The 26,456-nt window shown below is 42.8% G+C and overlaps 1 protein-coding gene across 1 annotated transcript in view; it reads left to right on the top strand.

Annotated features, from left to right (window-relative positions):
- Nucleotides 1-16,033, top strand: part of CHST13 (carbohydrate sulfotransferase 13) — a 221,455-nt gene extending 205,422 nt beyond the window's left edge. Inside the window, exon 3 of the mRNA XM_086939269.1 lies at nucleotides 9,515-16,033. Within this exon, the coding sequence (XP_086795395.1) occupies nucleotides 9,515-10,360 (846 nt within the window). The 3' untranslated portion in view covers nucleotides 10,361-16,033. The remainder of the gene's footprint in view (nucleotides 1-9,514) is intronic.
- The last annotated feature ends 10,423 nt before the right edge of the window (nucleotides 16,034-26,456 follow it).

The raw sequence follows: 26,456 nt of genomic DNA, 5'->3' as shown, positions 1-26,456 counted from the left end.
CGTGCTCGTGATGGAACCGCTCCGTCACGGCCTGCGGGTGAGCTGTGCTTGTGACGGAACGGTTCCGTTACGGCCCGCACGCTCTTTAGAACATCAGCGCAGGCGCAAAATTCGCGCTGCGCAGGCGCAAAATTCGCGCCGCGCAGGTGCAGAGAGAGGGCTGTGACGGAACCGTTCCATCACCAGCACAGCCCACCCGAGGCTCGTGACGGAACGGTTTCGTCACGAGCATGGGAGGGGTTAAAGATGTATTGTTGCTGCATACAGCAATGGAAGGAATTCTGAATAGTTAATGTCAGTGCTTGCAGTGGTCCGGGGAATAATACATCATCACGCCATCACCCTTATAACTTAAAAACTTGCTGTGTTACGTTTTCATTTGAAAAAACAGGGTAGGCTTTCAGAGATGAAGAATAAAAGTAGATTCTGCAGTGAAAAAGTGAACACATCAAAAAGCAGTAAGACATTTACTGATATGAAATGAGAATCAGTGTATTGAAAGCCAGATTTAAAAAACTCTATCGTTCCGAACAAGTAGAAACATACAGAGTGGATCTAGCTTCTATTAGAATACCTAAAGTATGCAAAAAATGTTGGTAGAAATATCTCTTTTCTGCTCACCTCTTTTCATTTGGAGAAACACAGAAGAAGGAAAAGTCTCTTTTCGTTTTCGTTGTTTAATCTACAGCTTTAATTATGCTCCTAGGTCTGCCTTTTTCCATGGCTGCTGGCTCTGACGCCATGCATTGCGTCATCAGACCTCAACTATATTAACTTATTACACTTGACAGCTATGTCAGTTCTTTATTACAGGCGACTATACATGTCACAGATTGCCTCCGTGTATTATATAAAGGCAATGGGGCATGCTGGGGAGTGAGGCGCCATAAAAAGGAAGTGTTGGCACTTGCAGGAGGGGCAAGAATAATCATCAGGACATGTCAGTGTGCACTGGAGTGTGAGGGATGTTGAAGAGGCAGTGACTTGTAAGCAGTACATGGATAAAAGACAGCCCCTGTGTTCTGAAATAGGAGCAGGCAACGAGTCACTGGAAGTCGCAGAAAAGAGAGAGGAGCCTGAAGACTGAAAGTGAGGGAGTGATGATAGAGAGGCAGAGTGGGGTGTGCTGTGACAGAAGCAAGGGGTAGGAAACTGGGGAAGCTGGGCTACAGGGACAATAGAAAGCCAAACGGGCTGTGTGCAAGGGTGGAAGAATACAGGCAGACATGGGGAAGCTGGGCTACAGGGACAATAGAAAGCCAAACGGGCTGTGTGCAAGGGTGGAAGAATACAGGCAGACATGGGGAAGCTGGGCTACAGGGACAATAGAAAGCCAAACGGGCTGTGTGCAAGGGTGGAAGAATACAGGCAGACATGGGGAAGCTGGGCTACAGGGACAATAGAAAGCCAAACGGGCTGTGTGCAAGGGTGGAAGAATACAGGCAGACATTCAGACTGGACGAGACTGAAAAAAGTAAAATTAGGGAATGTAGGGTTGGGAGAAGGAAGAAAAGTTTGTCAATACAGATGTGGGAGCGATAATCAGCAGACCAGGCCAGCTCATGCTGGTTGGGAGAGGCAATGGTAGGGCAGAGTGTGTGTGTGTGTGGGGGGGGGGGGGGGCAGAGGGCAGGTAATGCAGCCAGGGCAGACAAGAGTGGGAGGGATAAGAGACGAGGAAAATAAGTTGTGTGCTGTTTTGGGAAACACTGAAGAGGATGAGTCTGGTATACTGGGACTATATTTATAGGATTAAAGGACTTTGTTATGGCTTTCAGGAGATTAAGGGATAGCAAAAGTCAGGCTTTGCAGGGGTTTCATGGTTAATACAGGCCAGGCTTACCTGTCCTGGCCCCTGCGACTTCATACCTGTGTGGAGGTATTGTTTTTCTTTTCTAGGAGTTTCCCTTTAAGTCTAAATGTATGATTGGTAATATTTGTAAAACTGGGTCGGCTTACTCATCACTGTTTGATGGCACAGGAGGGTTCATACAGTAAGCAATAACAAAGTAAGAGGCGTGGCTATGCCAGTACATCCGCACATGAATGCTGGAAGTTGAAGGGATGTTTTCACTCAGTTTGATAATTCACTTAATTATACATTTTCTGAAGGAAAGCTCTTTTGTGGTGATTTTTTGATTGTTCTGCAGGTCGGTCACATTGAATTTTGAATATATTTCTAAATGTTTCTCTATTACTATTGAATGCTGATAATTAAAATGTTTAAAAGCATCACAAAAATCCAGAATTCCTGTAAAAAGTGCATTACACGAAGCAGTTCACAGATGCAACGTCCATCTGTTGAACAGAGAAGGGAAACCAGCAAGGATATGAAGTATCTGACGATTAGAGCACAGCTATGAAAACACAGCACTATGTTGCAAAGAGAACAGTTTTTAGGTCGGGCCTTAGCCAATGGTTTTAATAAAAATATACATACTATAAATACTTATGCATAGGGGCTTTCGGGCAGCTCTTTTCATCTCTTGGTGTGCTGTAGCATTATTCAAATGTTGCTAACTTGCCATAGGAAAGGATTTCTTTTTGTTTTCTTAATAACTTTGTATCTGTTTGACAAATGTGCTTGAAACATTCTAAAAGAAGGCGACCACACACTTTGGCTCCTTCATGTACATTTTCGTGTTGACCTGCCAAGTGGGGGCCAAGAAAAGAGGGTGGTGGAAGAACACAAGTGTGATTTTGTTTTCTAAATATTAGTTCTTATTTCAACACCTAAATGCATCTCAGTTTAACGCGGAGCGCAGAGATACTCCTTCGGGAGTTTATTCAAGCGCGTTATAAACCCGCAAATAAATAAATAAACTTACGTTTTTCTTTGTCAGCAAATTTATGGGGTGTTTTTTAACTTGTGTTAAAATACTCAATTATAACATCACTTGAGCCTTTGGTTATATATTCACATTTGACAATGCGTATTTCCTTTAGATCAGAGACCAGCAACTCCCTCAATACTGACAGTGCACAGCTGGTGTTTCTTCATAAAAAATAATAAGCATTGGTAAAGACAAAAGGTCAGCAGCCAACACCAGACTTATTCACAGTGCAGTGAAGCCACTCTGACATTTGAAGTTGTGTGCTGCTGTGTTCATTTGTGTTTCAGCATATGTTGGAAATCAATCCCGCCATATTGTGGTTTGTCCGATATATTCAGCATTTCTACAGACTCTGCTTCCTCCCACCGTAGCAGCAATTTGTTCCATTGCTCGTCCGCCATCTGCAGTCAGAGGGACCCATCAGTTTTCGCCAGTGATTCATACTGTTGTCATCCAGGAAATCAAATCCATTCCTTATGAAAGTCCAATGTAACGAGATGAAAGGCTCTGCAGGATCTTATCAACAGCCTTATATCCACAGGTGGAATCCACAGTTCGGTCAGCCATATATCACTTTTGATTACTTGGGAAGATATCACACTCACTTTCCTTCAGTAATCTCAAAGCCTTGATTACAGAGTCTGTATTGGTTTTAACCACTCTCTGCATTCGGCTTGATTTAGGTAGCTGTTGATGCAATCTTTGTATGTTACCGGTGCAGCTGCTAGAGTAGTTTGAGAGGGAGGAGCTTAACCATATCCCCCTTAGCTGACTGTCTCCCCAAAAAGCATATAATTCAAGTTTTTCAGAAATGCTCCATCAAGACTTTGAAGATACCAGACCTAGGCTTTGTTGGACAATGCCTGAGAACCTTATACGACTACGGGAATTAAGTATTAGGATATTATAAACATACACAAAGCTGGAATTACTTGAGAGGCTCAACGCATAGTTTGTTTTACTTGTCCACATTACATTCCAAAATGTACATCCTAGCTCCATAAACATTCTTGTACCCTTACCCTGAAGAAAGTCAGGCTTATCTGTACTACCAAGACACCTTTGTGTTAAAAGCAATCTATGCCTCAAGTGTTTTAGTTGTGTCCAAATTACAAGCAGAAAGGTAGCTGGAAGAATCATCTCAATGGACTTATGGTCACTTTGGAGTGTTGTGGTATGCCTTAGAACCTATGTGAACATTGTTTGAGGTTTGTAGGAATCCGACAGGATGCGGCATGTGAGCCCTATGCACACCACGGTCAATGTATATGAAACTATTTTGGGGTTGTCCCGTTTGCGTACGCAAAAAAGCCTTTTGGTATGCATGAATCCCAAATTAGGATTTGGTAACATGCTACTGAATCGCAATTTGAAATTGTGAATGCAAACCCATTCGGTATTTGGAAGGGGTTTGTTTAGGGCATCTCTTCCAAATGATGAATCTTAATGAGATGTATTAATCAATTTTTTACTGACACCTCGAAGTAGGTGGGATCCCTATCCCTTCGAAAATATTAAAATAAATATTTTTTAAGAGCGGGCACTTAATTCTCTTCAAAAAATGAAACTTTCCATTAAGGAAAATGGGCTGCATCTCTTAAAACAAAAAACAAAAAAGTTTGCTTTAGTGACAAGCAGTCACAGCACAGACATGGTAGTCTGCTGACCCCAGCCCTCCACCATCCCTCTGAGGGCCATCATTCCTAATCATTGCAAATAGGGATCTACCTCATTAATATTCATGAGGTAGGTCTTTTTTTATATATATAAGACTTTATTTCGGTTTTTGTACAAACTATAAAACTACATATACAATAATAAAACAATTTAAAAAGGACATTCATTGTAAACACAGATCAGATAAAGTGCCAGAAGTACAAAAATACAGTATCATCCCTACAATGGGGAGAATAACTGATACATTCATCACAAAAAAAACATTAATTGTCCCTACAATTTCTCAGCTTAACAATCAATTTTAAAAATTCAGTAACATGGAGAATACTGTCAGTGTGCAAAAGATGCAAGTACATTAAGGCCGGTCTGATCTGAGGTAGGTCTTTTGCCACCCATTAGGAATTGCTATTTCACTGTGGTACATTTGTTTTTCATTAGGAATTGCGATGTCATAATTGCGATTCAATAAGAATCATTAGAGAGTCTGGGACACTGAACCCTAAGGGAACTGCCCATCACTTTTTTCTTGTTGATCACTCATCAAATTTGATCTGGCTGACTTAATGTAGATATCTAAGCAGGGCATAAGAGAGACGGTTTCTGTACATATATTGTGGTTCATTCCACTATCAGATTTTCCTTTTGCATTGGTACAGATTGCCTTTAATTTGATTCTCCCTACCCTGGAAGCCCCTTGATCTCATTGGAGATGTCATCAATGATGTCACAGTACAGGTCATGACTGATGTAGTATCTGAGGTCATAAGTAGTGCATGGTATGGACGCAAGTTATAGATAGCCCAGTAAACTATAACTGGTGAATTTCAGTATTTTTTTGTTTTTAAACAATAGTTGTTATATTATTACAAGGCCTAACTATAACATCACTGTTTTGTCTTTTTAATGAATTTCTAGGTTTTTTAATGTACGCTAAAATCTTAGTGCCTTACCTAACTGTAGCATCACTTGAACCTTTTTGGTTTTTCAGTACATTTCTGAGGTTTTAAAAAAAATGGACAGTAAGACAATATTACCAGACCTAAGTATAACACCACTTTAACCTTTGTGTAGTTTCAGTGAATTTTTGAGGGGGTCTTGTAACGAAAACTAAGATATTGTTACCTTACCTAGCTACAACGTAATTTTAACCTTTGGGTTTTTCAGTGAAATTCTGGGGTTTGTTGTTCGTATTTTCACAACTCCTTCACTGTGCATACCTGTTGACTGTGTGCAGTAAAGGGTTGAACACAGGGTCTGGCCTGTGGCCAGACCCAGCACTCAATACCCCATGAGCAGGAAACCACCCACTCCCGCACACAATGTTTGGTCGTGCGGGACATAGGGTTGCACACCCAACCCCAAGGGTTAGACACCTCCCTTCGAGCAGCCAACCCCTCATGGATCCTTACCCCACATTAACATTTTTTTTTCTCTTTTTCATTTTTTTAGGGTCCCGCCGTACTCTTGCAGGGACCACATGTGGGTCAGCTCTGGAACCTGTAGTAGTATATACATATATACACATACTCAATACAGACAATTTAAGTACAATTATGTAGCTTGCCTTAGTGTACTTGCCTTCATGTATTTTTGTAGTCGATATCTCTGAAAACAGGTTTGAAGCAGAAGGGTTTGTTACATGTGCTTGGTTGCCATCTTTTGATTTGTGTTGCAGTGTGTTTGAAGCTGCTCACATTTAAGTCGAAAATGTCCTAGAAAACCTCTGAGGACTCAAAATGTTTTTTGTATACCGATGACTGTATGAGAGAATTATTTTTACAGTACTGCCGGGAAGATGTTTTTATGCTCATGAGTTAGACAAACTAGTGTTTAGGTGAATAAAATTAGTTTTTTTTTAAAACACAAAGGCCTCTATGCCAATTTAATTGACCAAACTATAGTGACTTAAATTGAAAAAAGAAAAAGAAAGTTATTTGCACAAGTCAGTGATGCGAGTGGTGATGCTTTTTCTTCTCTCTTACAGCAACCAACCAGGGCTTTTTAATGGTTGGTGAAACACCCATTGATTCTTACGCTGCCTCCTATTTACAAGGGAGGCGTAAATAGGAGGCGGCGCCAGAATTAATACCAGGGAAAACCTAGTCTTACCCTGGGGCAACGACGAGAAATGTTTTATTTCTCCTTGTTTTTGCTGTTTTCATGTGTGCGGCGTTGTGCTGTGCACATGAAAACAGCAAAAGGCCTTTGATTATTTATGTACAGGAAGGTCCCCCTTAACAATCTTTTTTTTTTTTTTTAAATGCAGTTTTGCAACTTCTGTGTGTGTTGCGTTAAGCAGCACACATAGAAGTTGCAAAACGGCATTTAAAGATTATTTATGTGCAGGAAGGGGGACCGTCCTGCACATAAACAATCTTCCCCTGCACGCAGACTTCCTTGCACTATGGTGCAAGGGTGCCTGAGTTGGCGCTAGGCTGCTAAGTGTAGTGCCAGCGGAGGGGGAAACGCAGGGCTGCACCGTATTCTTGTAAATAAGGGGCAGCCCTGCGTTTTCTGAAGTGGCGGAGAGAGGCGTTAAGCCAGGAAGGCTAACACATCTCTCTGCCACGTCCCTAGTGCATATGCCCCTGGGAATCTGAATTCAGACTGAGCAGCGGTCAGTGTTTAGCATCTGAGCGAACAATGAGAATATTAACCCAAAACACAGGTAGTTAATGATCTTCCCAGGACTGAATCAAGGTGGGCAGTCACCATTTCCATAATGTTCATGACTTACATGCACATAAACCAGTTCTAAATGGGAGTTTAATTTGCATGTTCCTTGGTTATACTGAGCAACTCAGTTTGTGCAGCAAGGACTGTCAGTGAGCGCCTATGAGATATAGTCAGTGTCGCTCAAAATGTTACAGGTTGGTGTAAGTTGAGAGTGTCCAATGTAGACCCTGGACGTCTGGATGCATGCCAGATGTTCAGTTTAACCACTGTCTGTGCAAATAAATTCCACTCAAATTCTTTTTAAGTAGATTTTAATCTTGAATGAACATTCTGAAAATCTCATATGGACCGGTGGCTCTGGACAACAGTGCTGTTTGGGGCTGTATTTTCCATTATCTTTGCTTCTCTTTGAGATCACTCACATCCAAATGCTGTTCATTGCGTGGTGATGTCTTGCCCATCTCTTACCTCTCCTTTATAAGTATACTAGGATATCATAACTATACATTTAATATGCTGACTTAGTTTAATTGTGCCTCCACTGTTCTTGCACCTGATTCTTTTTAACCCTCTTTATTCCTCCAGTATCAGCTCATATTGGGCTTCTGTTAAATAGACATTAGTGTTGGCCAATGATTGTGATCATGCGTGTGTGAACTACTGGATCTCGGTAGCACTGTATTGCATGAACATGCTAGATTCTTGTAGCGTTATACCTGTTTTAACACACAGGTTTCATCCAGTCTATTGAAACTGCACTGACATGGTTCTTTTATGCATGTTCATTCCTCCCATGTATTCCCTGTCCCCTCTTTACCTCTACTACCCTAGATGAAGTTGGCTTATTTGGACTCCCAGTAGAGGACATGTACTGATCATGAATCCATTAATGGCCCTGAGCAAAACGCCAGTGACATTGCCCACTCTTTGACGCCCACTGAATTAGACCCTCTTTTTCCTTCGTTGGCCAAAGAATTGGTTCATATATGCAGCTAAGAGACTATGCAAGGGCAAAGGAGGGGAATAATAGAAAGTAGATATGGCACTTACTTTCTGCTCTCGCACCTCCTTGAACCTCTTCCGTGCTCATGACGAGCTCAGCTCGTCATGAGGCACAGTGCTCCGGTGCTCATGACGAGCTGAGCTCGTCATGAGCCGTGAAACGCTTGCATGTGGGGATAATTCCCCTGCTGTGCTGAGAGTTCCACGGAAACGGGTGCAGCTGTGACGAGCTGAGCTCGTCATGAGCACCGGAGTGCCGTGCCTCATTATGAGCTGAGCTCGTCATGAGCACCGAGGTGCTGTGCGCGCCCCCGCCCTCCAGCACAGCGGGGAGAATTACCCCCGCACGGAAGGGATTAAGACCCTTTGGACGTGTACTACCAACGGATATCAAATCCCCTCTCTAGACCACCCTAACTAACGTCCATGTACTTGCTCTGTATTTTGAAAGGCGGACCATGAAGTCCAATGTTCTGCTGAATTGAGCTCAGCACTGCAAAACCTTCTCCTAGGTAGCCATGCAATTTAAAAAATACATATATTAATAATTAAGTTAATGATAACATCAATTAGAAATCTGTGTGCCGCAGCCTCTGATTTGACACTTGGGAACATTTTGACTGGTCTTGTCAACAGAAAGCATGACCAGCAGGTATTCATTTGTATAAACTGCAAGGCCTATGGAGAAATATTTACAGGTATTGATTAACCTAAAACCATTGCATAGGAAATGTTTGTGCCCATACCAAATACTTTTATACAATGCTGCCATTACCTCTGATAAATGTACACAAAATGGTGTGTCTCTTAGAGTTCGAGTAGGGAGTATTTTGGAACCTTAGTATCATTGACAGACTATCGAGGGACAATATATAAAAATATATATATGTATAGATTTTCTATACCTAACTCCACATATATGTACCGTGATGGTACATACGTATATTTTCAAGGTATGTAAATGTGGAGTTTCGAATAGTAAATTTACACGTCCTGTATAAGTACTTATCTTTCCATATTTTGTCCTTTGATATTTTGTCCATGATATTATATCCTGATATTCCTGGGCTCGATATTCCGTTGTTCAATCACATAAAATATCACTAGTGACAGTTTCTCTTAACCTCTTAAGTGCTGCGTCGGGGCGTTGGCCGAAGGCAGCACTACCTCCCCAGTGCTGCGCACGACCATTGGACGTCCATTCAGCACTAGTTCCAATGGACAGCGCAGCACTGGGGAGGGATATTTGCGCCGCACTAAGGTGTTAAATATATTTTTCTGGCAATAATGATTTATTCTCTGTTTGTTTCTTCTTTTTTCTTTAGTTCGAACAATCGACCATTCAGGCAACTCACCAAAAGCGGCGAGACCTGCTGGACAGCGTCTGCAAGATGTACACACGTAAACGCCGTGTCCTGACACCGGACGACTTGAAGCACCTAGTTGTGGATGACAACCATGGGTTGCTTTATTGTTACGTACCCAAGGTGGCCTGCACGAACTGGAAGCGTGTCATGATGGTCCTTACCAATCCGGGGAAATACAGGGACCCCCTAAAAATCCCTGCCAATGAGGCTCACATCCCCTCAAACCTACGGACACTTTCCGAATTCAGCACTCCAGAGATCAACTATCGCTTAAGGAACTACCTCAAGTTTATCTTTGTGCGTGAGCCATTTGAGCGCCTTGTCTCAGCCTACAGGAATAAATTTACCAGGAGCTATAACACTGCCTTCCATAAGCGATACGGAACCAAAATCATTCAGCGCCACAGGAGAGACCCAACGGATGAAGCCTTGGAGAACGGGGACGATGTCCGGTTTGATGAGTTTCTCTATTACTTGGTGGACCCCCGAACACAGCACGAGGAGCCGTTCAACGAGCACTGGGAGCGGGTCCATTCACTGTGCCACCCTTGCATCATTCACTATGATGTCATTGGCAAATATGAGACGCTGGCGCAAGACGCCAACTATGTTCTTCAACTTACAGGAACCCAGGACATTGTGAAGTTCCCTTCTTCTTCTGTAACAACCAGGACTACAGATGACATGACAGCAGAATACTTCCAAAATGTCAGCCTCTTTTACCAAAGGAGAGTTTTTAATTTATACAAGATGGATTACTTGTTGTTCAACTACTCTAAGCCTTCCTACATACATGTACGATGAGATGGGTTTTAAGTAGAGGCGGGCAGTCTTTGTTTGAACTGTGTTTCCAGCCAACCCGCTGGCTGGTTAGAGTCTCTCTTCCATTTCCCGCAACAATGAACGATGGTACCACTGTGTGATGTCATCGTTTAAGCATAGCGCTGCAAAGTCAACAGTCAGCGGGGCTGCAAACATTTGAGCAAATACTGAACGTGTTGAGAAGTTTGGAATAGTTGCTCAGCGACTGCATGATGTTGCATAATGAAAAAGTAGGTTCCTCTGCATGATGTGGGTGAAGACACTATTTAGCCCCTATTAGGGCATGTGGATCTTCAATTGCAAGGCTAAAGGCCTCATCTACAAGAAAAGTATGCCGCGCTGCACCGCTAGCCATTTAGCCGTGCACCGCTGCGTAATTTTCAAAGCATAGGGGTGCCTCATATTAACAACAATATGACACTTCCCTGTGCTTTCCACTGCACTGGCAGACAATTGGCTGCCATGCGCCAGCGCAGGCCCCCCTGAGTCATTTTGCAAGGATGGCTGCACTGTGGGGATGATTGTTTTTGAGCAGGAAGGAACACCTTCCTGCACAAAAACCAATAATTAATGGCATTTTCTTCTTTCTATGTGTGCTGCAGAATGCAGCATGCATAGAAAGAGGAAAAAACTTAAAACTATTTCTTCTCCTTGCACCATTCCTAGGCCTCACTTGGGGAGACGTAGGATTCTGATTCGTTCCCGGTGTTTTACAAAATGTTGTAAATCTGGTAACGCACCAAGTTCCATGGATGTACATATGCAACCAAAGCAGCATCTCACTATGCAGCCCTACAGATTGGTACAGGAGGGGACTTGAAAATGTTTCTGTATATATGGTTTTATTTGTTTCCTTTATTTGCACTTATATCTCTACTTTAGAAGCCTATCTCCTCTCCGGATGGATAAAGTATGCAAGAAAATGATCCAGATGTTAAAATCAAGGTCATTGGTTGAAATATCATCATCCTCGAATGTCTTGGCCCTGTATGTTATCTTTTCTCCACTCCTTCACCATGTTTCATTTTTCAAACAAGTAAGGTACGAAAGTGACATCACTTTTGCTTTCCCAGGAACGCTTTTGATAGATAAATATAGCTCGGATATTGAAATCTTTAGCTATTCGTTTGATAAAACAGCTAAAAGGCATAAGAAGCAACATAGCAGACCACGTTTGTGGCTTTCATCACATGCATTTCAGGGCTCATCAGTTTTTGGGGGAGTTATAGTAGTCTGATTAGGAAAGGTAAGTCTCTAGGGTTTTTTAGGGCTCACATCTGGTAGCATCATCAAGACACGTTTTTAATAACACGCCCACTAACGCAGTCCAGATGCAACTTTAGGAAATGGAAGCATGTCCTTGTCTTTCGAAGAAGCTTGCAGGCAGAGTTAAATAGACTTGAACTAGAGAGACAGAATGGAAACCAAAATCAGCCCTAGCAAAAATGTTCAAATCAGCCCCACTATGGGAAACGTCGTTTACGACGCAACTTTTAGCTCGCAGTGCTATTACAACGCAGACTTTAAAACGCATTCCATTACAACGCATTACACTGGGAGGCGCTCTAGGATAGGGAATAGTTTTAATTTACTATCCAACACCTTCCCTAGTGTCTACGGGGACTGGTGTTGGAGTAGTAAATTAAAATATTCACTATCCAACACCCCTCAGTGTAATTCGTTGTCATGGAATGCGTTTTAAAACTTGCGTTGTTACAGCATGCGTGCTAAAAGCATGCGTTGTAACAACGTACATCCGCCCCACGATACAGGAGACCATGAGCAGAATAGGGGCATCGACGCATAGTTGCCCGTCCTGCTCAGTGAGCAGCCTACCGATAAAGTGCCAGAGTGGCCGAATGGCCAGGCCTCTCTTGCTGTTCAGCTCTTCTCAGGACCTTCCATTTCGTTTCCATTTCACATGAGCAGATCTGTTTTAGGCAGGAAAAAATATTTCTATAGTAGCTGAGCAATTCCAGTCCTGTTATCCATTCACTCTGGGTGAAGCCGGATGCAACTAGAAATGTCACATTTGGTAGCAGAGTTTGAGCTCAACAGGGGTAGGTCTACTCTGTACGAAATGTGGCAGCACTGGCTGTCAGTGATAGGAATGCTCTCCTCATCATTGCCCCAGGCTTCCTTGAAAATAAGAGGGGAAGCCATCTTAAGCTTGTGCAAGGCTGTTACCCAATGTTGTCTATATTAGCAGGATTGCATTTTCCAAAGTTGTAAAGGCAAATGCACCCAAGATGCACAGTATGGGGGATCCAGGGTCAATGGAGTCCAGAAGTTTATCATGGAAATTGCTGATTGTGGTGGCTTCTCATATGGTATTCAGTAGGGTTAGAGAGAAGCCATGTTTAGGCAAGTAGTAAACCATATCAACATGAGTGGAGACTGTAAAAGATATGAATGATCCAGGTCCCAAAGTGCGGCAAGACAAAGGTAAAATAATATGAGTTGGCTCAAGAACCAGCTGCAACTGGACCCACCTTCCAGTCAAAGACTTTCGATAGGTGACTTGAAGTTTGTGATAAGCAACTGCTATTTCAACAGAGGGCCGGCAGAAAGCGCCTAATTGTTTTTTAGGGCTGACTTGACAGCACAACTGCCTGCTCTACCCTCTGTCACCAATTCTTAAACATATATATATAGAATTATTTAGCTCCACCCAGAGAAACAACTCTCTCACCTTATGCCTTTTACTGGTGTATTATTCCGCCTCCTGTGGAGTGCTCATGTTGCAATGCATCAGGGGCTATATTATTTCACAAAAGTATACTGAATAATCACACAAATTCTTTAACTCATAGATGTATTGTATACATAAAACAATTTTTTTTTTTCTACTGCAGGCTGTTATGTTGTTTTGATCAGGGCTCACAATGCAAACCACACCAATTGGCTTTGGCAAAGTTTGTTTCAGCTGGACACTGACAAAGTCTTTCCTGAATGAGGCATTGACTTTGATGCAATCAATCAATCAGGATTTATAAAGCGTGGCTAATCACCCGATAGCGTCTCCAGGCGCTTGCAAAGTGCAGGGCGCAAATATTTTCGGCTCTACTACACTCTAGACACAGAAACTCTTCCCATAGGCAAAACTGCAAAGTCACACTTCCAGCTGAGCCTAAAGAATGGAATAGCCTCTTACCTGGCTACTGAAAACAGATTTGGGTCCTTGTCGAGAATACGAGGCACTATACAAATGTCTAGAGATGTAAGGGGCATTTACCGCCTTTCAGCAATGGCCATTATTTCAAAAGAAAAGTGGCCTCTTTTTCCCCTGGATAATTTTATTTTCTGACGGAGAACTCCTGCCCAGGGTTTGTTTGTATGTGTTGTGTGCACCTGGTTATGGGACCAGTGGCTGGAGGCTGTGCAGCAAGGCAAATTTATGTCTAGTAACCCCCATCTTTTCGAAATTAAAATTACCAGTATGGTTCAGAGGTATGTTGCATTGGGATTTTCAGTCCAGATTTGGATTTTTTTTGCAAATCAGAGGTGATAGTGTGAACCGTGGTTCGAGTAATGGTAATTAGAATTTGTAGAAGTCGGAGAAGGCTTACCATAAAGTCATTTAATAGCTTCTTCTGCAGTAACATATTTGGCTACCATCTTGAGAAAACCAATGGACTGGTGCATTATGCAAGAACGTGTTGCATTTTTCATATCTTGTTGTGCAAAGTTATTAGTAGAATTTTACTGTATGAACTCAGCTGTTCTGCAGTAGTCTTTGATATTGCTTCCTGTATGTCAGCAGAACCGCACAGACGGTTAATGTCAAAGACTTACTGTAATGAGTTTTTACCCGCTAGGATGTAAAATGGACAAAGTATTCATGGTCGTCTTGATAAAAATGAATTGGTTGTTTCGGTGTATTACTCAACGGGCTAATGTGAACATCACTAAAATTTAGCAACAAGCAGAAAGTGGACCATGGACGGAAGTGATGGGGGTTGGTTCGACGCACGGTCGCAGAAGTGCAGTCTCAAACTTTAGAGGAGCGTAAAGGTACTGCGAGGAAGCGTCGGCTGCCCCAGTGTGTCCTGTGCCAAAGGCCTTCCTCCCATCTCTAGTGCTGTCTCTGTGTGGCCTATGGACATACACAGGTGCCTTGAAGCAGCCTAGAATGCATTCAGAGGCACATAGACAACCATCTTCATTAAGGAGACAAAACGATATATGCTGAGCATCCCACCCGTCGGTATCTGTTTGTTAAATTTCTCCCTAAAACAAGCAACAAAAATGGAATATTGTAAATGCATTGGTACTTAATGGCTTGCTTTGCCCAGCAGAAGATCCATAGAAATAATTTGGTTTCGCAGCCGCGATAAGTAGGGAATGTGCTGTCACGGAAAGATATTCCAAGCATTCCCCTTGTTCTCTAGTTGTGATGCATCTCATGGGTTTTATGCTAGTTGATGCTGGGCCTTCATGACTGAGTTGGCGTACGGTCATGTGCTGGATTGGACGAAAAATGTTTCAGTATGTCAACTATCTCATTGTGTACAGAAATGTGTGTGGGAGTGCCTTATCTTTTTTTGTAAATGGTGAATATGTTTTATTTAGAATCTCAAATAACCCAGGGTAATATTTATTTATTTATTGCTGTCTTTCTTAAATTCTGTACCTTTCTCCAGCTTAGACTGCCTGTTTATAAACTGTAGCTAAGTAAGTTTCTTTAGTTTGGCTGAAACTTTCCTCAAGGATCAATGCTTTTTTTTCTTACGCCATGAACTGCCCCAAGATTGTTAGGAGGACTTCTGTCTTGCCACCGGAGACATCTTCATCTATCTCTGGAAGGACCACACTGCACTAACAGAGCATTGCATGGACTTTCCAGAAGATGCCCCTCATGGTATGTTCTTCCATCACGAAAAACAAGAACTTGAGTTTTCTTCCATCTGTGCGGTTACTATGTAACCTTCTAGCCACCATCGGTATTTAGAAAACAAAATAAGGACAAAAGCAGGGAATGGAAGCCCTCAGCCTTGGGTACCAGGAAATGCTTCATTGCACCAGTCGAGGCCATTGGCAGCTGCTCCACAGCTCTGTTCATACCTCACACTTGCAGCCACAATGACATTTCACAAGAGCAGGCGGATAGAAAGAGAGATTAAGGTTCAACTGGTGATAGAATGTTCAACTGGGGACAGAATGTTCACTGGGGACAGAATGTTCAACTGGGGACAGAAGACTAAATCCAACATGCAGCACGTGCACATCAACCCAAAGTATTCTTCCTCCCAATGACCCGTTACGTACCATGCGGATGTTATAGTTGCCTACATCGCTGTCCTCTGATGTAGGCATGTGGTTGTGGTAACTTCAGCAGTATTTCAGGCACTCGGGTCTGAAAACACAACTGTCCCTTGTGCTTCTCTACCCTTGTTGACTTGCAATGGACGCCTTGCTATTCGGTGCCTGGGATATGTTAAGAGAACCACCGTCATCCTGATTTCTTGCTGAACCAATAAAACTAGCTGGAAAATTACAAGTTGGACATTTTCATTAATCATTATTTTTTGGTCCTTCACAACAGATCCATCTAAATGTGTACACTCGAGCAATGTGATTACCATGAATCCGGCTGACTCTTTTATTTGTGGACAATTGACTCACTAGTGCAATACAGCAAGTTTTTCTAGAACACCTGTGCCTACTGTCTGGTTTATTTCTTCACCAGGATTTTCCTTCTGCTCATACTAAACTTTGTAAATTAAGCAAGATGTGTTACCTACCCTGGTAGTGTTACTTAACACAGGTCTCTCTAGTGTTAAATCCATGTCAGATTCTGAGCATATCCACACACAACAAATTTACTTGCAATGACACTAAATTGAAAAGATGAATATAGTCAGGGGTGGTCATACAATTCTGGTGTGCATCCGGCTCTCCTGTACTCATAATTGGCATCTGTGATTTAACATACATCTGAAATGATTCTGGTCCTTTACTCCTAGTTTTAATTCAAGTTTCTTTTTGTATTTGTGGCCCCCGTGACAAGCTTATTTACAAGTAATATAAACAACACAGCAAACCGGGGGTCTAGAAGCCACACATTGTGGCTGGCTAATCACACTCTCTCTAAGGTAAAGTGTTGCCTGTAACTCACAGAAAAAGCACGAAACTAAGGTGCTCAAGAAACAACAAAAAGACATTACATGTGATATGTGGTAGGGATCAGCCTTTCGCGATGTCCGGATAACCATCAACTCTTCATGATGATCAGTATTATCATTTGGCCAACCGGCTCGAAGGGCGGTGTATCTCTAGATCATAGAGAACACCATACCGATAGGTACTAAGCTGAGTACCGCCCGCATTCACTCTGAAAAATCCAGTGAGCAACTGACTACTGAAAAGCTAGAAGCAGTGCAAAACACAAAAAATATGTGAAGTGGTGAATTAAAATAGGGTGGCGTGCCCTAACACGGAGAAACTTTATTAAAACGCGGACACATCCCTGCATAACGCAGTTTGAAAAAATAACTGCCCAAAAATTTTCTAGTCAGAAACTCAACATTGAAGTTGATCCTCGAAACTGACCCGCAGCCAACAGCTGCTCTTGACTATCAATACAAAAAGAGGAAAGGAGGGTCAGGTAGGCATGAGCTTGGGCTAATTTTGAGTATTTGTCGACTTCACTACTGTTTCAAAGCCTGTTTAAGACCTGATTTGAGGCCTGTCTGTATCTTTATATAAATCCGCTTAGTACCTATCGGTATGGTGTTCTCTATGATCAAGAGATACACCGCACTTCGATCCGGTTGACCAAATGATAATACTGATCATCATGAAGAGTTGATGGTAATCCAGACATCGCGAAAGGCTGATCCCTACCACATATCACATGTAATGTCTTTTTGTCGTTTCTTGAGCACCTTAGTTTCATGGCTTTTTCTGTGAGTTACAGGCAACACTTTACCTTAGAGAGAGTGTGATTAGCCAGCCACAATGTGTGGCTTCTAGACCCCCGGTTTGTTGTGTTGTTTATATATAGTGATTGGGGAAGTGAACCTGGGCTGGTCTTTAAAAAAAAAAATAATAATAATTTCCCAATGACCCTCCTTTCCTCTTTTTGTATTGAAAGCTTATTTACAAGCCCATTGTGCTGCCAGAGCACCACTTTTTTTTTGACGCACCGGCGGTGCAATGGACTTACCCATATTTACAAAGCCACCTGAAGCCACCCTGCATGACTTCCCATGGCCTTCTAAATATGGGCCCCTTTCACGCATCACTCTTCATCAAAGGGGCGTTCCATGGTTGCGACTGTGGAATATCCATGGAACTTGATGCATTCCCAGAATTACAACATTTTGTGAAACTAAAAATGCGTCAGAATCCTATGGCTTCCCAGGGGAGGCGTAGGAATGGCGCAACGAGGAGAATGCTTTTATTTTTCCATGCTTTTTCCTCTTTCTATGCGTGCTGAAGAGGAAAACGCCATTAATGGTTGTTTTTGTGCAGGGAGGTGCACCTGGGCTCAGTTGTGTGCTCCTTTTAAAATGTAGTATGCAGGATTCTCTTCTGCAAATAAACATTCTTGAGTTGACTGGTTCTGAGACCTTTCTACCTTCTTGTGCAAAGATTGAATCTTGAAGGACCATGGGGCAGAAGTATTAACAAGGGAAAAAAAGGTTTAGGTGCCAAGACAGTGGTGAAGTGACAGACCTGTGGTTGAGGGTCATGAGCACAATCCCCTCTGTGTTAGACAATCCTCAGGTGGGTGTGAACACTCTTAAATGCATACAGAGAGCAACCTGGTATTCATTCCAACCCTCCCTGCCGCCTGGACATTGATAGCTGTATAAACGCAATGGTTCCTTCAGAATCATTCATACAAAAATATTCTTGAATCAATTGTGGTTGGGACGAGTTATGGATATTATGTAAATTGTTCTGCCTCTTGATAGAATTGGTTCTACTCTTCATTAAAGTGTGTTTTTACTATGATTTAATTTCGTTTTTGCGTCACAAAAGTGATGCAAAACGATAGTTGTTCCCCTATTTACTTTCCAGCGTAAAATCTATTTTATGCTCGAAAATCACTTGAAGAGTAACACAAAGCAGTGCGGGCATACCATGTCTGGTGCATGGGCGTTCCCATGCAACCACCCAAGGTTTCTGGCGCTAAGGGTTTAGCGTGAGAAAATAGCGCCCATTTCAAATAGGCGCTCTGAATGAGAAATGTTTTCATTTGCCCTTTTTTACTTGACTTTGTAAGTATGCTGCATTGTACGGCACACATACAAAGTCGGAAAAGGTTTCAAGTTAGTCTAAGCATGGCGTTTTGTGCTGGAAGATTTTCCTTTCGGTACAAAACCTATGCTAGACTCACAGAGGCACCCTTGCACTACGGTGCACAGATGTGTCCGTGGCGCATGGCAGCATTTTTCTGCATCAGCGCTAGGCAGAGGGGAGGGGCGTGCCATATTTCTGTAAGTATGGAGCTCTCCTGCTCTCTCCTTCCTTCTTACGCAGCACTGCACTGCGCTGCTTGAGAAAGTAGTAAATCCGCCGCCAAGCAATTCCATACGATAACATTGTTTTTGTTGTATTGAATATTCCAAAATAGCCATTGTCTTTGTACTGCAAATGCTCCAATAGAAGATAATCTTTTGCAGGCTGACAACTGCCAACCACCTGTGGGACCACATTGGGGTCAGACAGCAGCACACAAACCTTCCCACATCCACTGCCAAATATACATGCACCTGGGTTCAGCAGAAGGTCACAAGTTCCGCCCCATCCATCTTCTCTGTAATCTCTTCTATTGGGGGTTATCTACAACCTTATCTCAGAAGAACTGCCAACCTGCTGGCTACTTGAAACAAATGTGTGCGACTCTCAATGAGAATGTACCCCTGACAAGCTTACAGACGCAGAGGACAGCTTGTAGCAATGCCACACTAGTGGCACCGAGAGGCCAAGAAATAAGCAGTCGCTGCACAATACAAAACAACACATCATATGTGGACTTCTAGGGCCCGAGTCACAGAACTAACTTAAGACAAATTCCTAAACTTACTACCATTTTGGTATTTACAGAAGGCACTTACTCATTTTGGTATTCACAGAAGGCAGCTACTCATTTGGGTATTCACAGAAGTTAGGAGTCCTAATTTTAGGACTCTTAAATGCCTTCTGTTAATACCGAAAGTCTTAAAGTTAGGATTTTTCTCAGTTCAAGAGTAATAAAGTTAGGACTCCTAACTTTAGAACTCCTAAATGCCTTCTGTGAATACCGAAAGTTTCAAAGTTAGGATTTTTCTCAGTTTAGGAGTAGTAAAGTTAGGACTCCTAAAATTACTACTACTAAACTGAGAAAAATCCTAACTTTAAGACTTTCGGTATTCTCAGAAGGCATTTAGGAGTCCTAAAGTTAGGACTCCTAACTTCTCTTAATACAGAAATGAGTAAGTGCCTTCTGTGAATACCAACATGAATAAGTGCCTTCTGTGAATACCAAAATGGTAGTAAGTTTAGGATTTTGTCTTTAGTTAGTTCTGTGAATCAGGCCCCTAGTGCCAAGAGGCCACCCAAGTGGACAAAGGAGAAATTTAAAACTATCTATAAATCAGGTTTTAGCAACATACTGCTTTCGGCAATTTTTGCTCATTCGCCGTGTATCAGACAATTCCATCTGTGCTCTATTCAGACCTTTGCCACAAAAACATGAAAGAATGTATATCCGGCTGGCATTTTTGTAGTGTGAATCATTTCCAGTTTTGCCAGGTTGCCGGGAGGGCACTGTTGTCATTTTCATGTGCTACTTCTGGGCTTCACTTTTTGATAATCATGATGCTTTTACAATAACACAAGTTAGGGGGAAGACCTTTTAAGTTATTGCTGGCACTTATAAAAATGCTGGCATTTGTATGTTTTCTCCCAAGAAACAGCATGTGGTTCTACCCCTTTTATTATAGTAGATTGAGGGGCATATTTATCAATGTGTTATGTCGCCCTTGCGACACGCAAGGGGGGGTGAAATGGCGACGCAACACTAAAGTAAGGTTTATCAATCCATTGTTGCTGTGCCCCAGGGAGTCGTACCTTGGGTGGAGTGTGGGCGTTCCCACGCATCCACCCATGGATGTTGGGGCATTCCCAGATTTCCCAACACTGGAAAACCTGGGAATGTGTCCAAATGCTCGGCCTCCCTCGGGGAGGTGCAACAAGGAGAAATATCTCTATTTCTTCCTGTTACTTCCTCATTCTGAGGGTGCTGCATTCTGCAGTACACATAGAAAGAGGAAAATGCCTCTGAGGATTGTTTTTATGCAGGAAGGGGCCAAAACAATCCTGCCTACAATGCAGGCACTGGATGTATGAGGTTACAACGTATACTTTTACAACACATACCTTTACAACGCATTTTTTACAACCCAACATCCATTACAACGCATTCCATTACAACACATGCCATTACAATGAATTTTTAAAAACTTCCTTTACAACGCATTCCATTACAACGCATACTACCTTTACAACGCATACCATTACAACGCATAACATAACATTGCATGTAAGGTAAGTATTGGATAGTGTAGGGGTAAGAATTACTATTCTAACTCCAGGGGGTGCAACAGTAGGGTAAGTGTTGAATAGTGTAGGGGTAAAAATTACTATTCTAACTCCAGGGGGTGCAACAGTAGGGTAAGTGTTGGATAGTGTAGGGGTAAAAATTACTATTCTAACTCCAGGGGGTGCAACAGTAGGGTAAGTGTTGGATAGTGTAGGGGTAAAAAATACTATTCTAACTCCAGGGGGGTGCAACAGTAGGGTAAGTGTTGGATAGTGTAGGGGTAAAAATTACTATTCTAACTCCAGGGGGGTGCAACAGTAGGGTAAGTGTTGGATAGTGTAAGGGTACTATGCGTTGTAATGGTATGCGTTGTAATGGTATGCATTGTGATGACTGTGTTATAATGACATGCATTGTAGTGGTATGCGTTGTAGTGTCTTGCGTTGTAATGGTTGCCTTATAATGGCATGCGTTATAATGGATGTTGCGTTGTAAAAGTTTGGTTATAATGGTAGTGCATTTTAAAAGTTGCGTTGTAAAGGTTGTTTCCCACAGGCACTACGGCGCAAGGGTGCCTGTGTTGGCGCTAAACATTCCTGCCCTTTCACGCAGCGCAGCAAGGTGGCTTGCACCGCTGGGTGAACGTTGATAAATGTGCCCCTGATGGTCCAAAAACACAATCTGCCCCTTTGCATGGATAGAAAGCGAGTCTGCCCAAGGATGGAATTGGTTTTTTCTTCCTGCTTTGGAAAATGGTTAGCGCTGGCAGGAGCTCAAGAAGAAGGAACATCACTCAGTTGCCCTCGTGGACTGCCAGTTTCTGTCTGTGCCTCGTGCAAGTGTCACATTCCCTTCTGGTGCCAACTATCTGTCCTTTGCCAACTGAACAAAAAGTTATTGTTATTTTTTTTCAAAAACAAACAAAAGATACCACTGTATGTAACAGTAGCATTTTGTATTTACTTTGCAAAATGCAAGGCCAAATACGTTGGCAGTAGATGAGCAAGAGTCCATCTGCACTTCGATACTTTGGAATGAAAGGATGTGCATTAGATTCGAAAGTTGAATTGCTCCAATTTTTTTGTGTGATGGAGGGCGACTTACCGAACCACCTCGTGCCACAGCTAATTGTATTTATTTTATTGGGGTATTTATAAAGTAGGAACCTAGCCCCGGCGACTGATGTGCTTACCAACAACATATATAGCCAATATTTCAGGATACAGAGACATGCAGGACATTTGCGACATAAACTGATGGTAGCAAGACCCACATTTACTAACAGTTTATGCAGCATAGAAAGGCAAGTTGCTGCGCTGTGTTGTGTGAATGAGAGAGAGATGAAATGCGCCATGTTTACTATCCTTGTTACTTCGTTACTTCCTCTATGCATGTGTGCTGCATTCTACAGCACACATACAAAGATGAAAAAGACTCAAAGGATAGTTTTTGTGCAGGAAGATGCCCCTCCCAGCACAAACTCTATCCTGCCCATAACGAAGGCAGCCTTGCACCATGCGCCAGCTTAGGGAGAGAGCTGAACAGCACCATATCTTTGTAAATATGTTACACCAGCCTCAGGGAGGCGCAGAATTTTGGTGCAACTCTAAGTTTACAATTTCTTCTACATATGGGTTTATGTCAAAATTCATGGGTAGGTATACAGGAACCCCCCCCAGGCACATCCATGGAACACCTCCCTGGCGCACAGTAATGCAAGGCAGCTTATGTGCTGCATTGAATTACTTTGTGTTTACTAAGCTATGAAAGTCCATGCACATCGACTTTGTGTGGCTTAGAAAATCTAAAAGTGGGGTTTGTGTTGGGGGCTGAGATGCAACCCTGATGCAAAATCTAAGGAATTCTGGGCCTCGATGTGTGAACACAGAGGAAGTAGAATTAAGAAATCACTGAAGTGGAGAGAACAAAGGGGACAAAGCTTATGATGGCAGGAATATTGTGAAGAGTTGGGTTTTGAACTTTTCCTGAACTGCAGTTTCTGAACTGGATTACAAAAGAAGCAAGCCTGAGGTGCAAGGGTGGGGTCTTTCACGGCATGGTCCATGTGCAGCGATAGTCCATTGACATGCATGCTTTTAGTGAGACTGGCAAAGAGGGGGTGCTGGTAGGGTGGTGTCCTCCGAGCACACCGAGGGCCTCATTTATGGGGATTTGACGCACAGCATCTCAACAAGTCACCTTTCTGTGCTGTCCTACGTCAAAGCAAAAGGGCGAGAATGCACCATATTTTTCCAATACAGCGCATTGCGATCCTTTCCCTCTGTGCTGGCGCTTTTTGAGCAGCCTAGCGCCAACGCTGGCACCCTTGCACCATGCAAGGGTGCCTGTGTTGCGGCAGGATTGTTTTGTGCAGTAAGGGGCACCTTCCAGCATAAAAACAATCCTGGGATCCTTTTTCCTCTTTCCATGTGTGCTGCAGAATGCAGCACACATGGAAAGAGAAACAAACAAGGAGAAATAAAGTGATTTCTCCTAGTTGAGCCTCCCCTGAAGAGGCGTAAGGTTTTGGCGCTTCCCTAGGTTTACATGTTTTTTTTTAATCTGGGGAAGGATCAAAATCCCTGGGAGTTACATGGGAACACCCACTTCAGTGCCCTGGAACGCCTCCACATTGCAGAGCAAGCCAAAGCAACAATTTGCGCTGACTTGCTCCATATCCATGAGGCAATTCAAACCCACGCAAAGTGGTTTTGCGTGACCTCATAAATATGATTTTGTTGTTTGCGCTGCCGGATAACCACAAAAAGTGACCCTACGGCAGTGGAAGGGGCTCATAAATATGCCCCTGAGTTTCAGAGGCAAGCTGCCTGGATTTGCTCAAGAAGAGACTTGGGCCAGATTCACTATTCTTTGACACAAGGCAGTGGTGCGCCCAGGTTGCTGCACAGCCTTGAATCAATGGGTGAGAGGGAAAATTAACCCTATCTACTAGGATGGTCTCTACCCAGCACTGGCACACTTTAGGCAGCCATGCACCAAAGCACACACTCTTTAGTGTGTTCCCTGAGGCATAGGTTTTATACTAGAAGGAGTCTCTACTAAGTCTCCCCCTAATACTTTGTAAACCCGGAGGAAAGCGTTAGTAAATTTGGCACGTAATGAAAAACTAAACACGCCTTGAAGTGTATTCACGCAGGAAGAGGGAGCCAATCCACCTGGGAGTTGAAGCAGTGTGTGCTTGAAATTTCATTAGTAGGTGATGAATCAAGGCACTTTGTGAATAATGACTTTTATTGATGTCCACAAGGACTCTGGGAGGCCATGGTGTTTGTGTATTTTTCTTTACATTGTCCTTGAGGGACAGACTGGGGTCAATGCTGAAGTTGTGTGATTTAGGTCGAAATTAAAGATAGAGGGTGGGAAGAGAGTTATTGCCCTTTTGACATCCTCTTGTTACCTAGTAGTAGAATGTTATCCTTATTTATGGCTCATTACTCTGAATTCAGATTCTGTTTCTGGTTATGCACTGCTATGAAGTAGAAAGAAGAGGAAACAAAACCTAGTTTTCCTTGTTGCTACATCATGAACGAATCCCAAGCTGCTCAGGCAGGGCTACCCGAGAGCCTGTCTCTGCAGGGCTGGCTCTCTGCTCCAGTGGAAAGCAGAGAGCACAGTCTCAGGAGTGAAAGGGATCAGAAAGAGAAGGCACAGAGGGTGATGGGTGTGTCTGGCAGGAGAGGCTATGCTAAATATGGCTCCCCCGTTACTCCTCTGCCCTTGAGTAGTAGTTGAAAGCAGAGGCAGATGATTTTGGTGAACATAAATAACATCAAATTATATATGGTTATAAGTGAATAACAGGGATATTTATCACCTCTGAGTGACATCATAGACAACTCAAACTTTGCTCTCATCCATTTGACGGCACTCGGAACCCCTCAGTGGAAACGTCCAATTTGTTCACTATTACAAATTTATAATGCTATATTTGATCTGATTCCATGCATTTTTGTGGTACACATTGTCACTCCATTTCAATGTCCTGTGGAAGAAAACAAAGCTACTTTAGATGTGGCTGCACTGCACCTTCGGGTTTATGTACTGTCCCGGAGCAGCAGCATCATACGGTCCCCAGGTCTTTAAGTAAGAAATGTGCTCAAAACAGGCACAAAACCTATTTGTGCACCTAACCTCCTATTTTTTGCATGCATATCAGATGCAAAACACACTCTAGTGTCTCCTAGAGCCTTATTGTTTGTGTCAGCTCTATAATTATTTCCTATTAAACAGGGTGTTGGGTGTTCAAAAATATCCTACAAGGTGCCATGAGCTAAACTAAACCATCAATGACCATCCACAGGGATGTTTGCTTGACGACATCACCAGCGGCATAGCTTGATCAGGAAAACTGGGGGGGCTTACTTTAAAATGTTAAAATACATTATAGGACAAGTAGGGTGCACTGCATGAAAGGGACCCATGGGGCAGTTGAAAAAAGGGAGGGGAATGGGAACTGGTAGGAGTAGTGAGATAGAACAAAATATTTTGTAAAATAATGCATATTTTCGAGGACTTTCAAAACAGAGAGTGAATGGCGTTTTTGCCTGAGTGAATGTACAAATTTCTTGTAAAATCTGACAGTCGCCTCATAATTTCCGACTGAAAGCACCAGTACCCAACTATTTATCAGAAAATACATTTATTAGGGGGTGTAACACACTAAGCACCCCCTCCTTCCCACCCCACCACGCCCCCAGCACCCCTGAAGCTACGCCCTTGGACGGTGCAGTTCTGTAATATATAAATAAACATCTCCTTCAAGGAAAACAAGGCTAGTTACTCTACATTTCACCTCTGGTAATGCGAGGGTTCTGTCTTTAAAGTGTGCATAGCACCATCTAGTGGACACATCGTTGTCTTTGACGCCCAAGCGCCACTCAGTCGTGCCTCAAAGAGAGATTGCTTCTCTTTCTAGCTTGAATAGACCATTGATTGTATGCGAAGCATCCTTCACCGACTACTGAAATGCAACGTCTGCAGTGGCGGCTGGTAGATTTCTGCATTACTAGAATCTTAATTTTATTGCGTGGAAAAAAATGTCTTGAAAGTTTGGATACCCATATATACTTTTCAGTCGCTCCAGGGTCTCCGGACATTCACAACATTTAGGGTAATATCCACATAAGAAGTTTTTCAGCACCCGTCTGAAAACAGCAGCAGATGAGCAGCCTCGGGTCTCTGGGGTTGTAAAAAACACAAACTCGCACCACTGAAGGTAATCTAAACACCCCGAGGACACAGCAGCATGGTCATGTTTGTGTAATCAATTGAACTTTCTGGGCCATATTATCAAGAACGGCGATAAGGGGGTTGATAATATGCCCGTGAGAATTCTGGTGTGAAGGACATCAAACCTGGGCTTCTAAGGGAATTCTCACGGGCATATTATCAATCCCCTTATCGCCGCTTGAGCGGCTGTTTCCTACTGCTAAAGTGACGCTAATGTTATCGCCGTTCTTGATAATATGGCCCTCTGTCTTTACAGATGGCTCCATTTTGTCAACGGGAAAGGGGTGGGCAATA

The sequence above is a fragment of the Lissotriton vulgaris genome, chromosome 9 (genome assembly GCF_964263255.1).
Source record: "Lissotriton vulgaris chromosome 9, aLisVul1.2, whole genome shotgun sequence".
Classification (NCBI taxonomy): domain Eukaryota; kingdom Metazoa; phylum Chordata; class Amphibia; order Caudata; family Salamandridae; genus Lissotriton; species Lissotriton vulgaris.
Note: the sequence above shows the minus strand (reverse complement) of the source record. Positions and strands in the feature narration are given on the sequence as shown.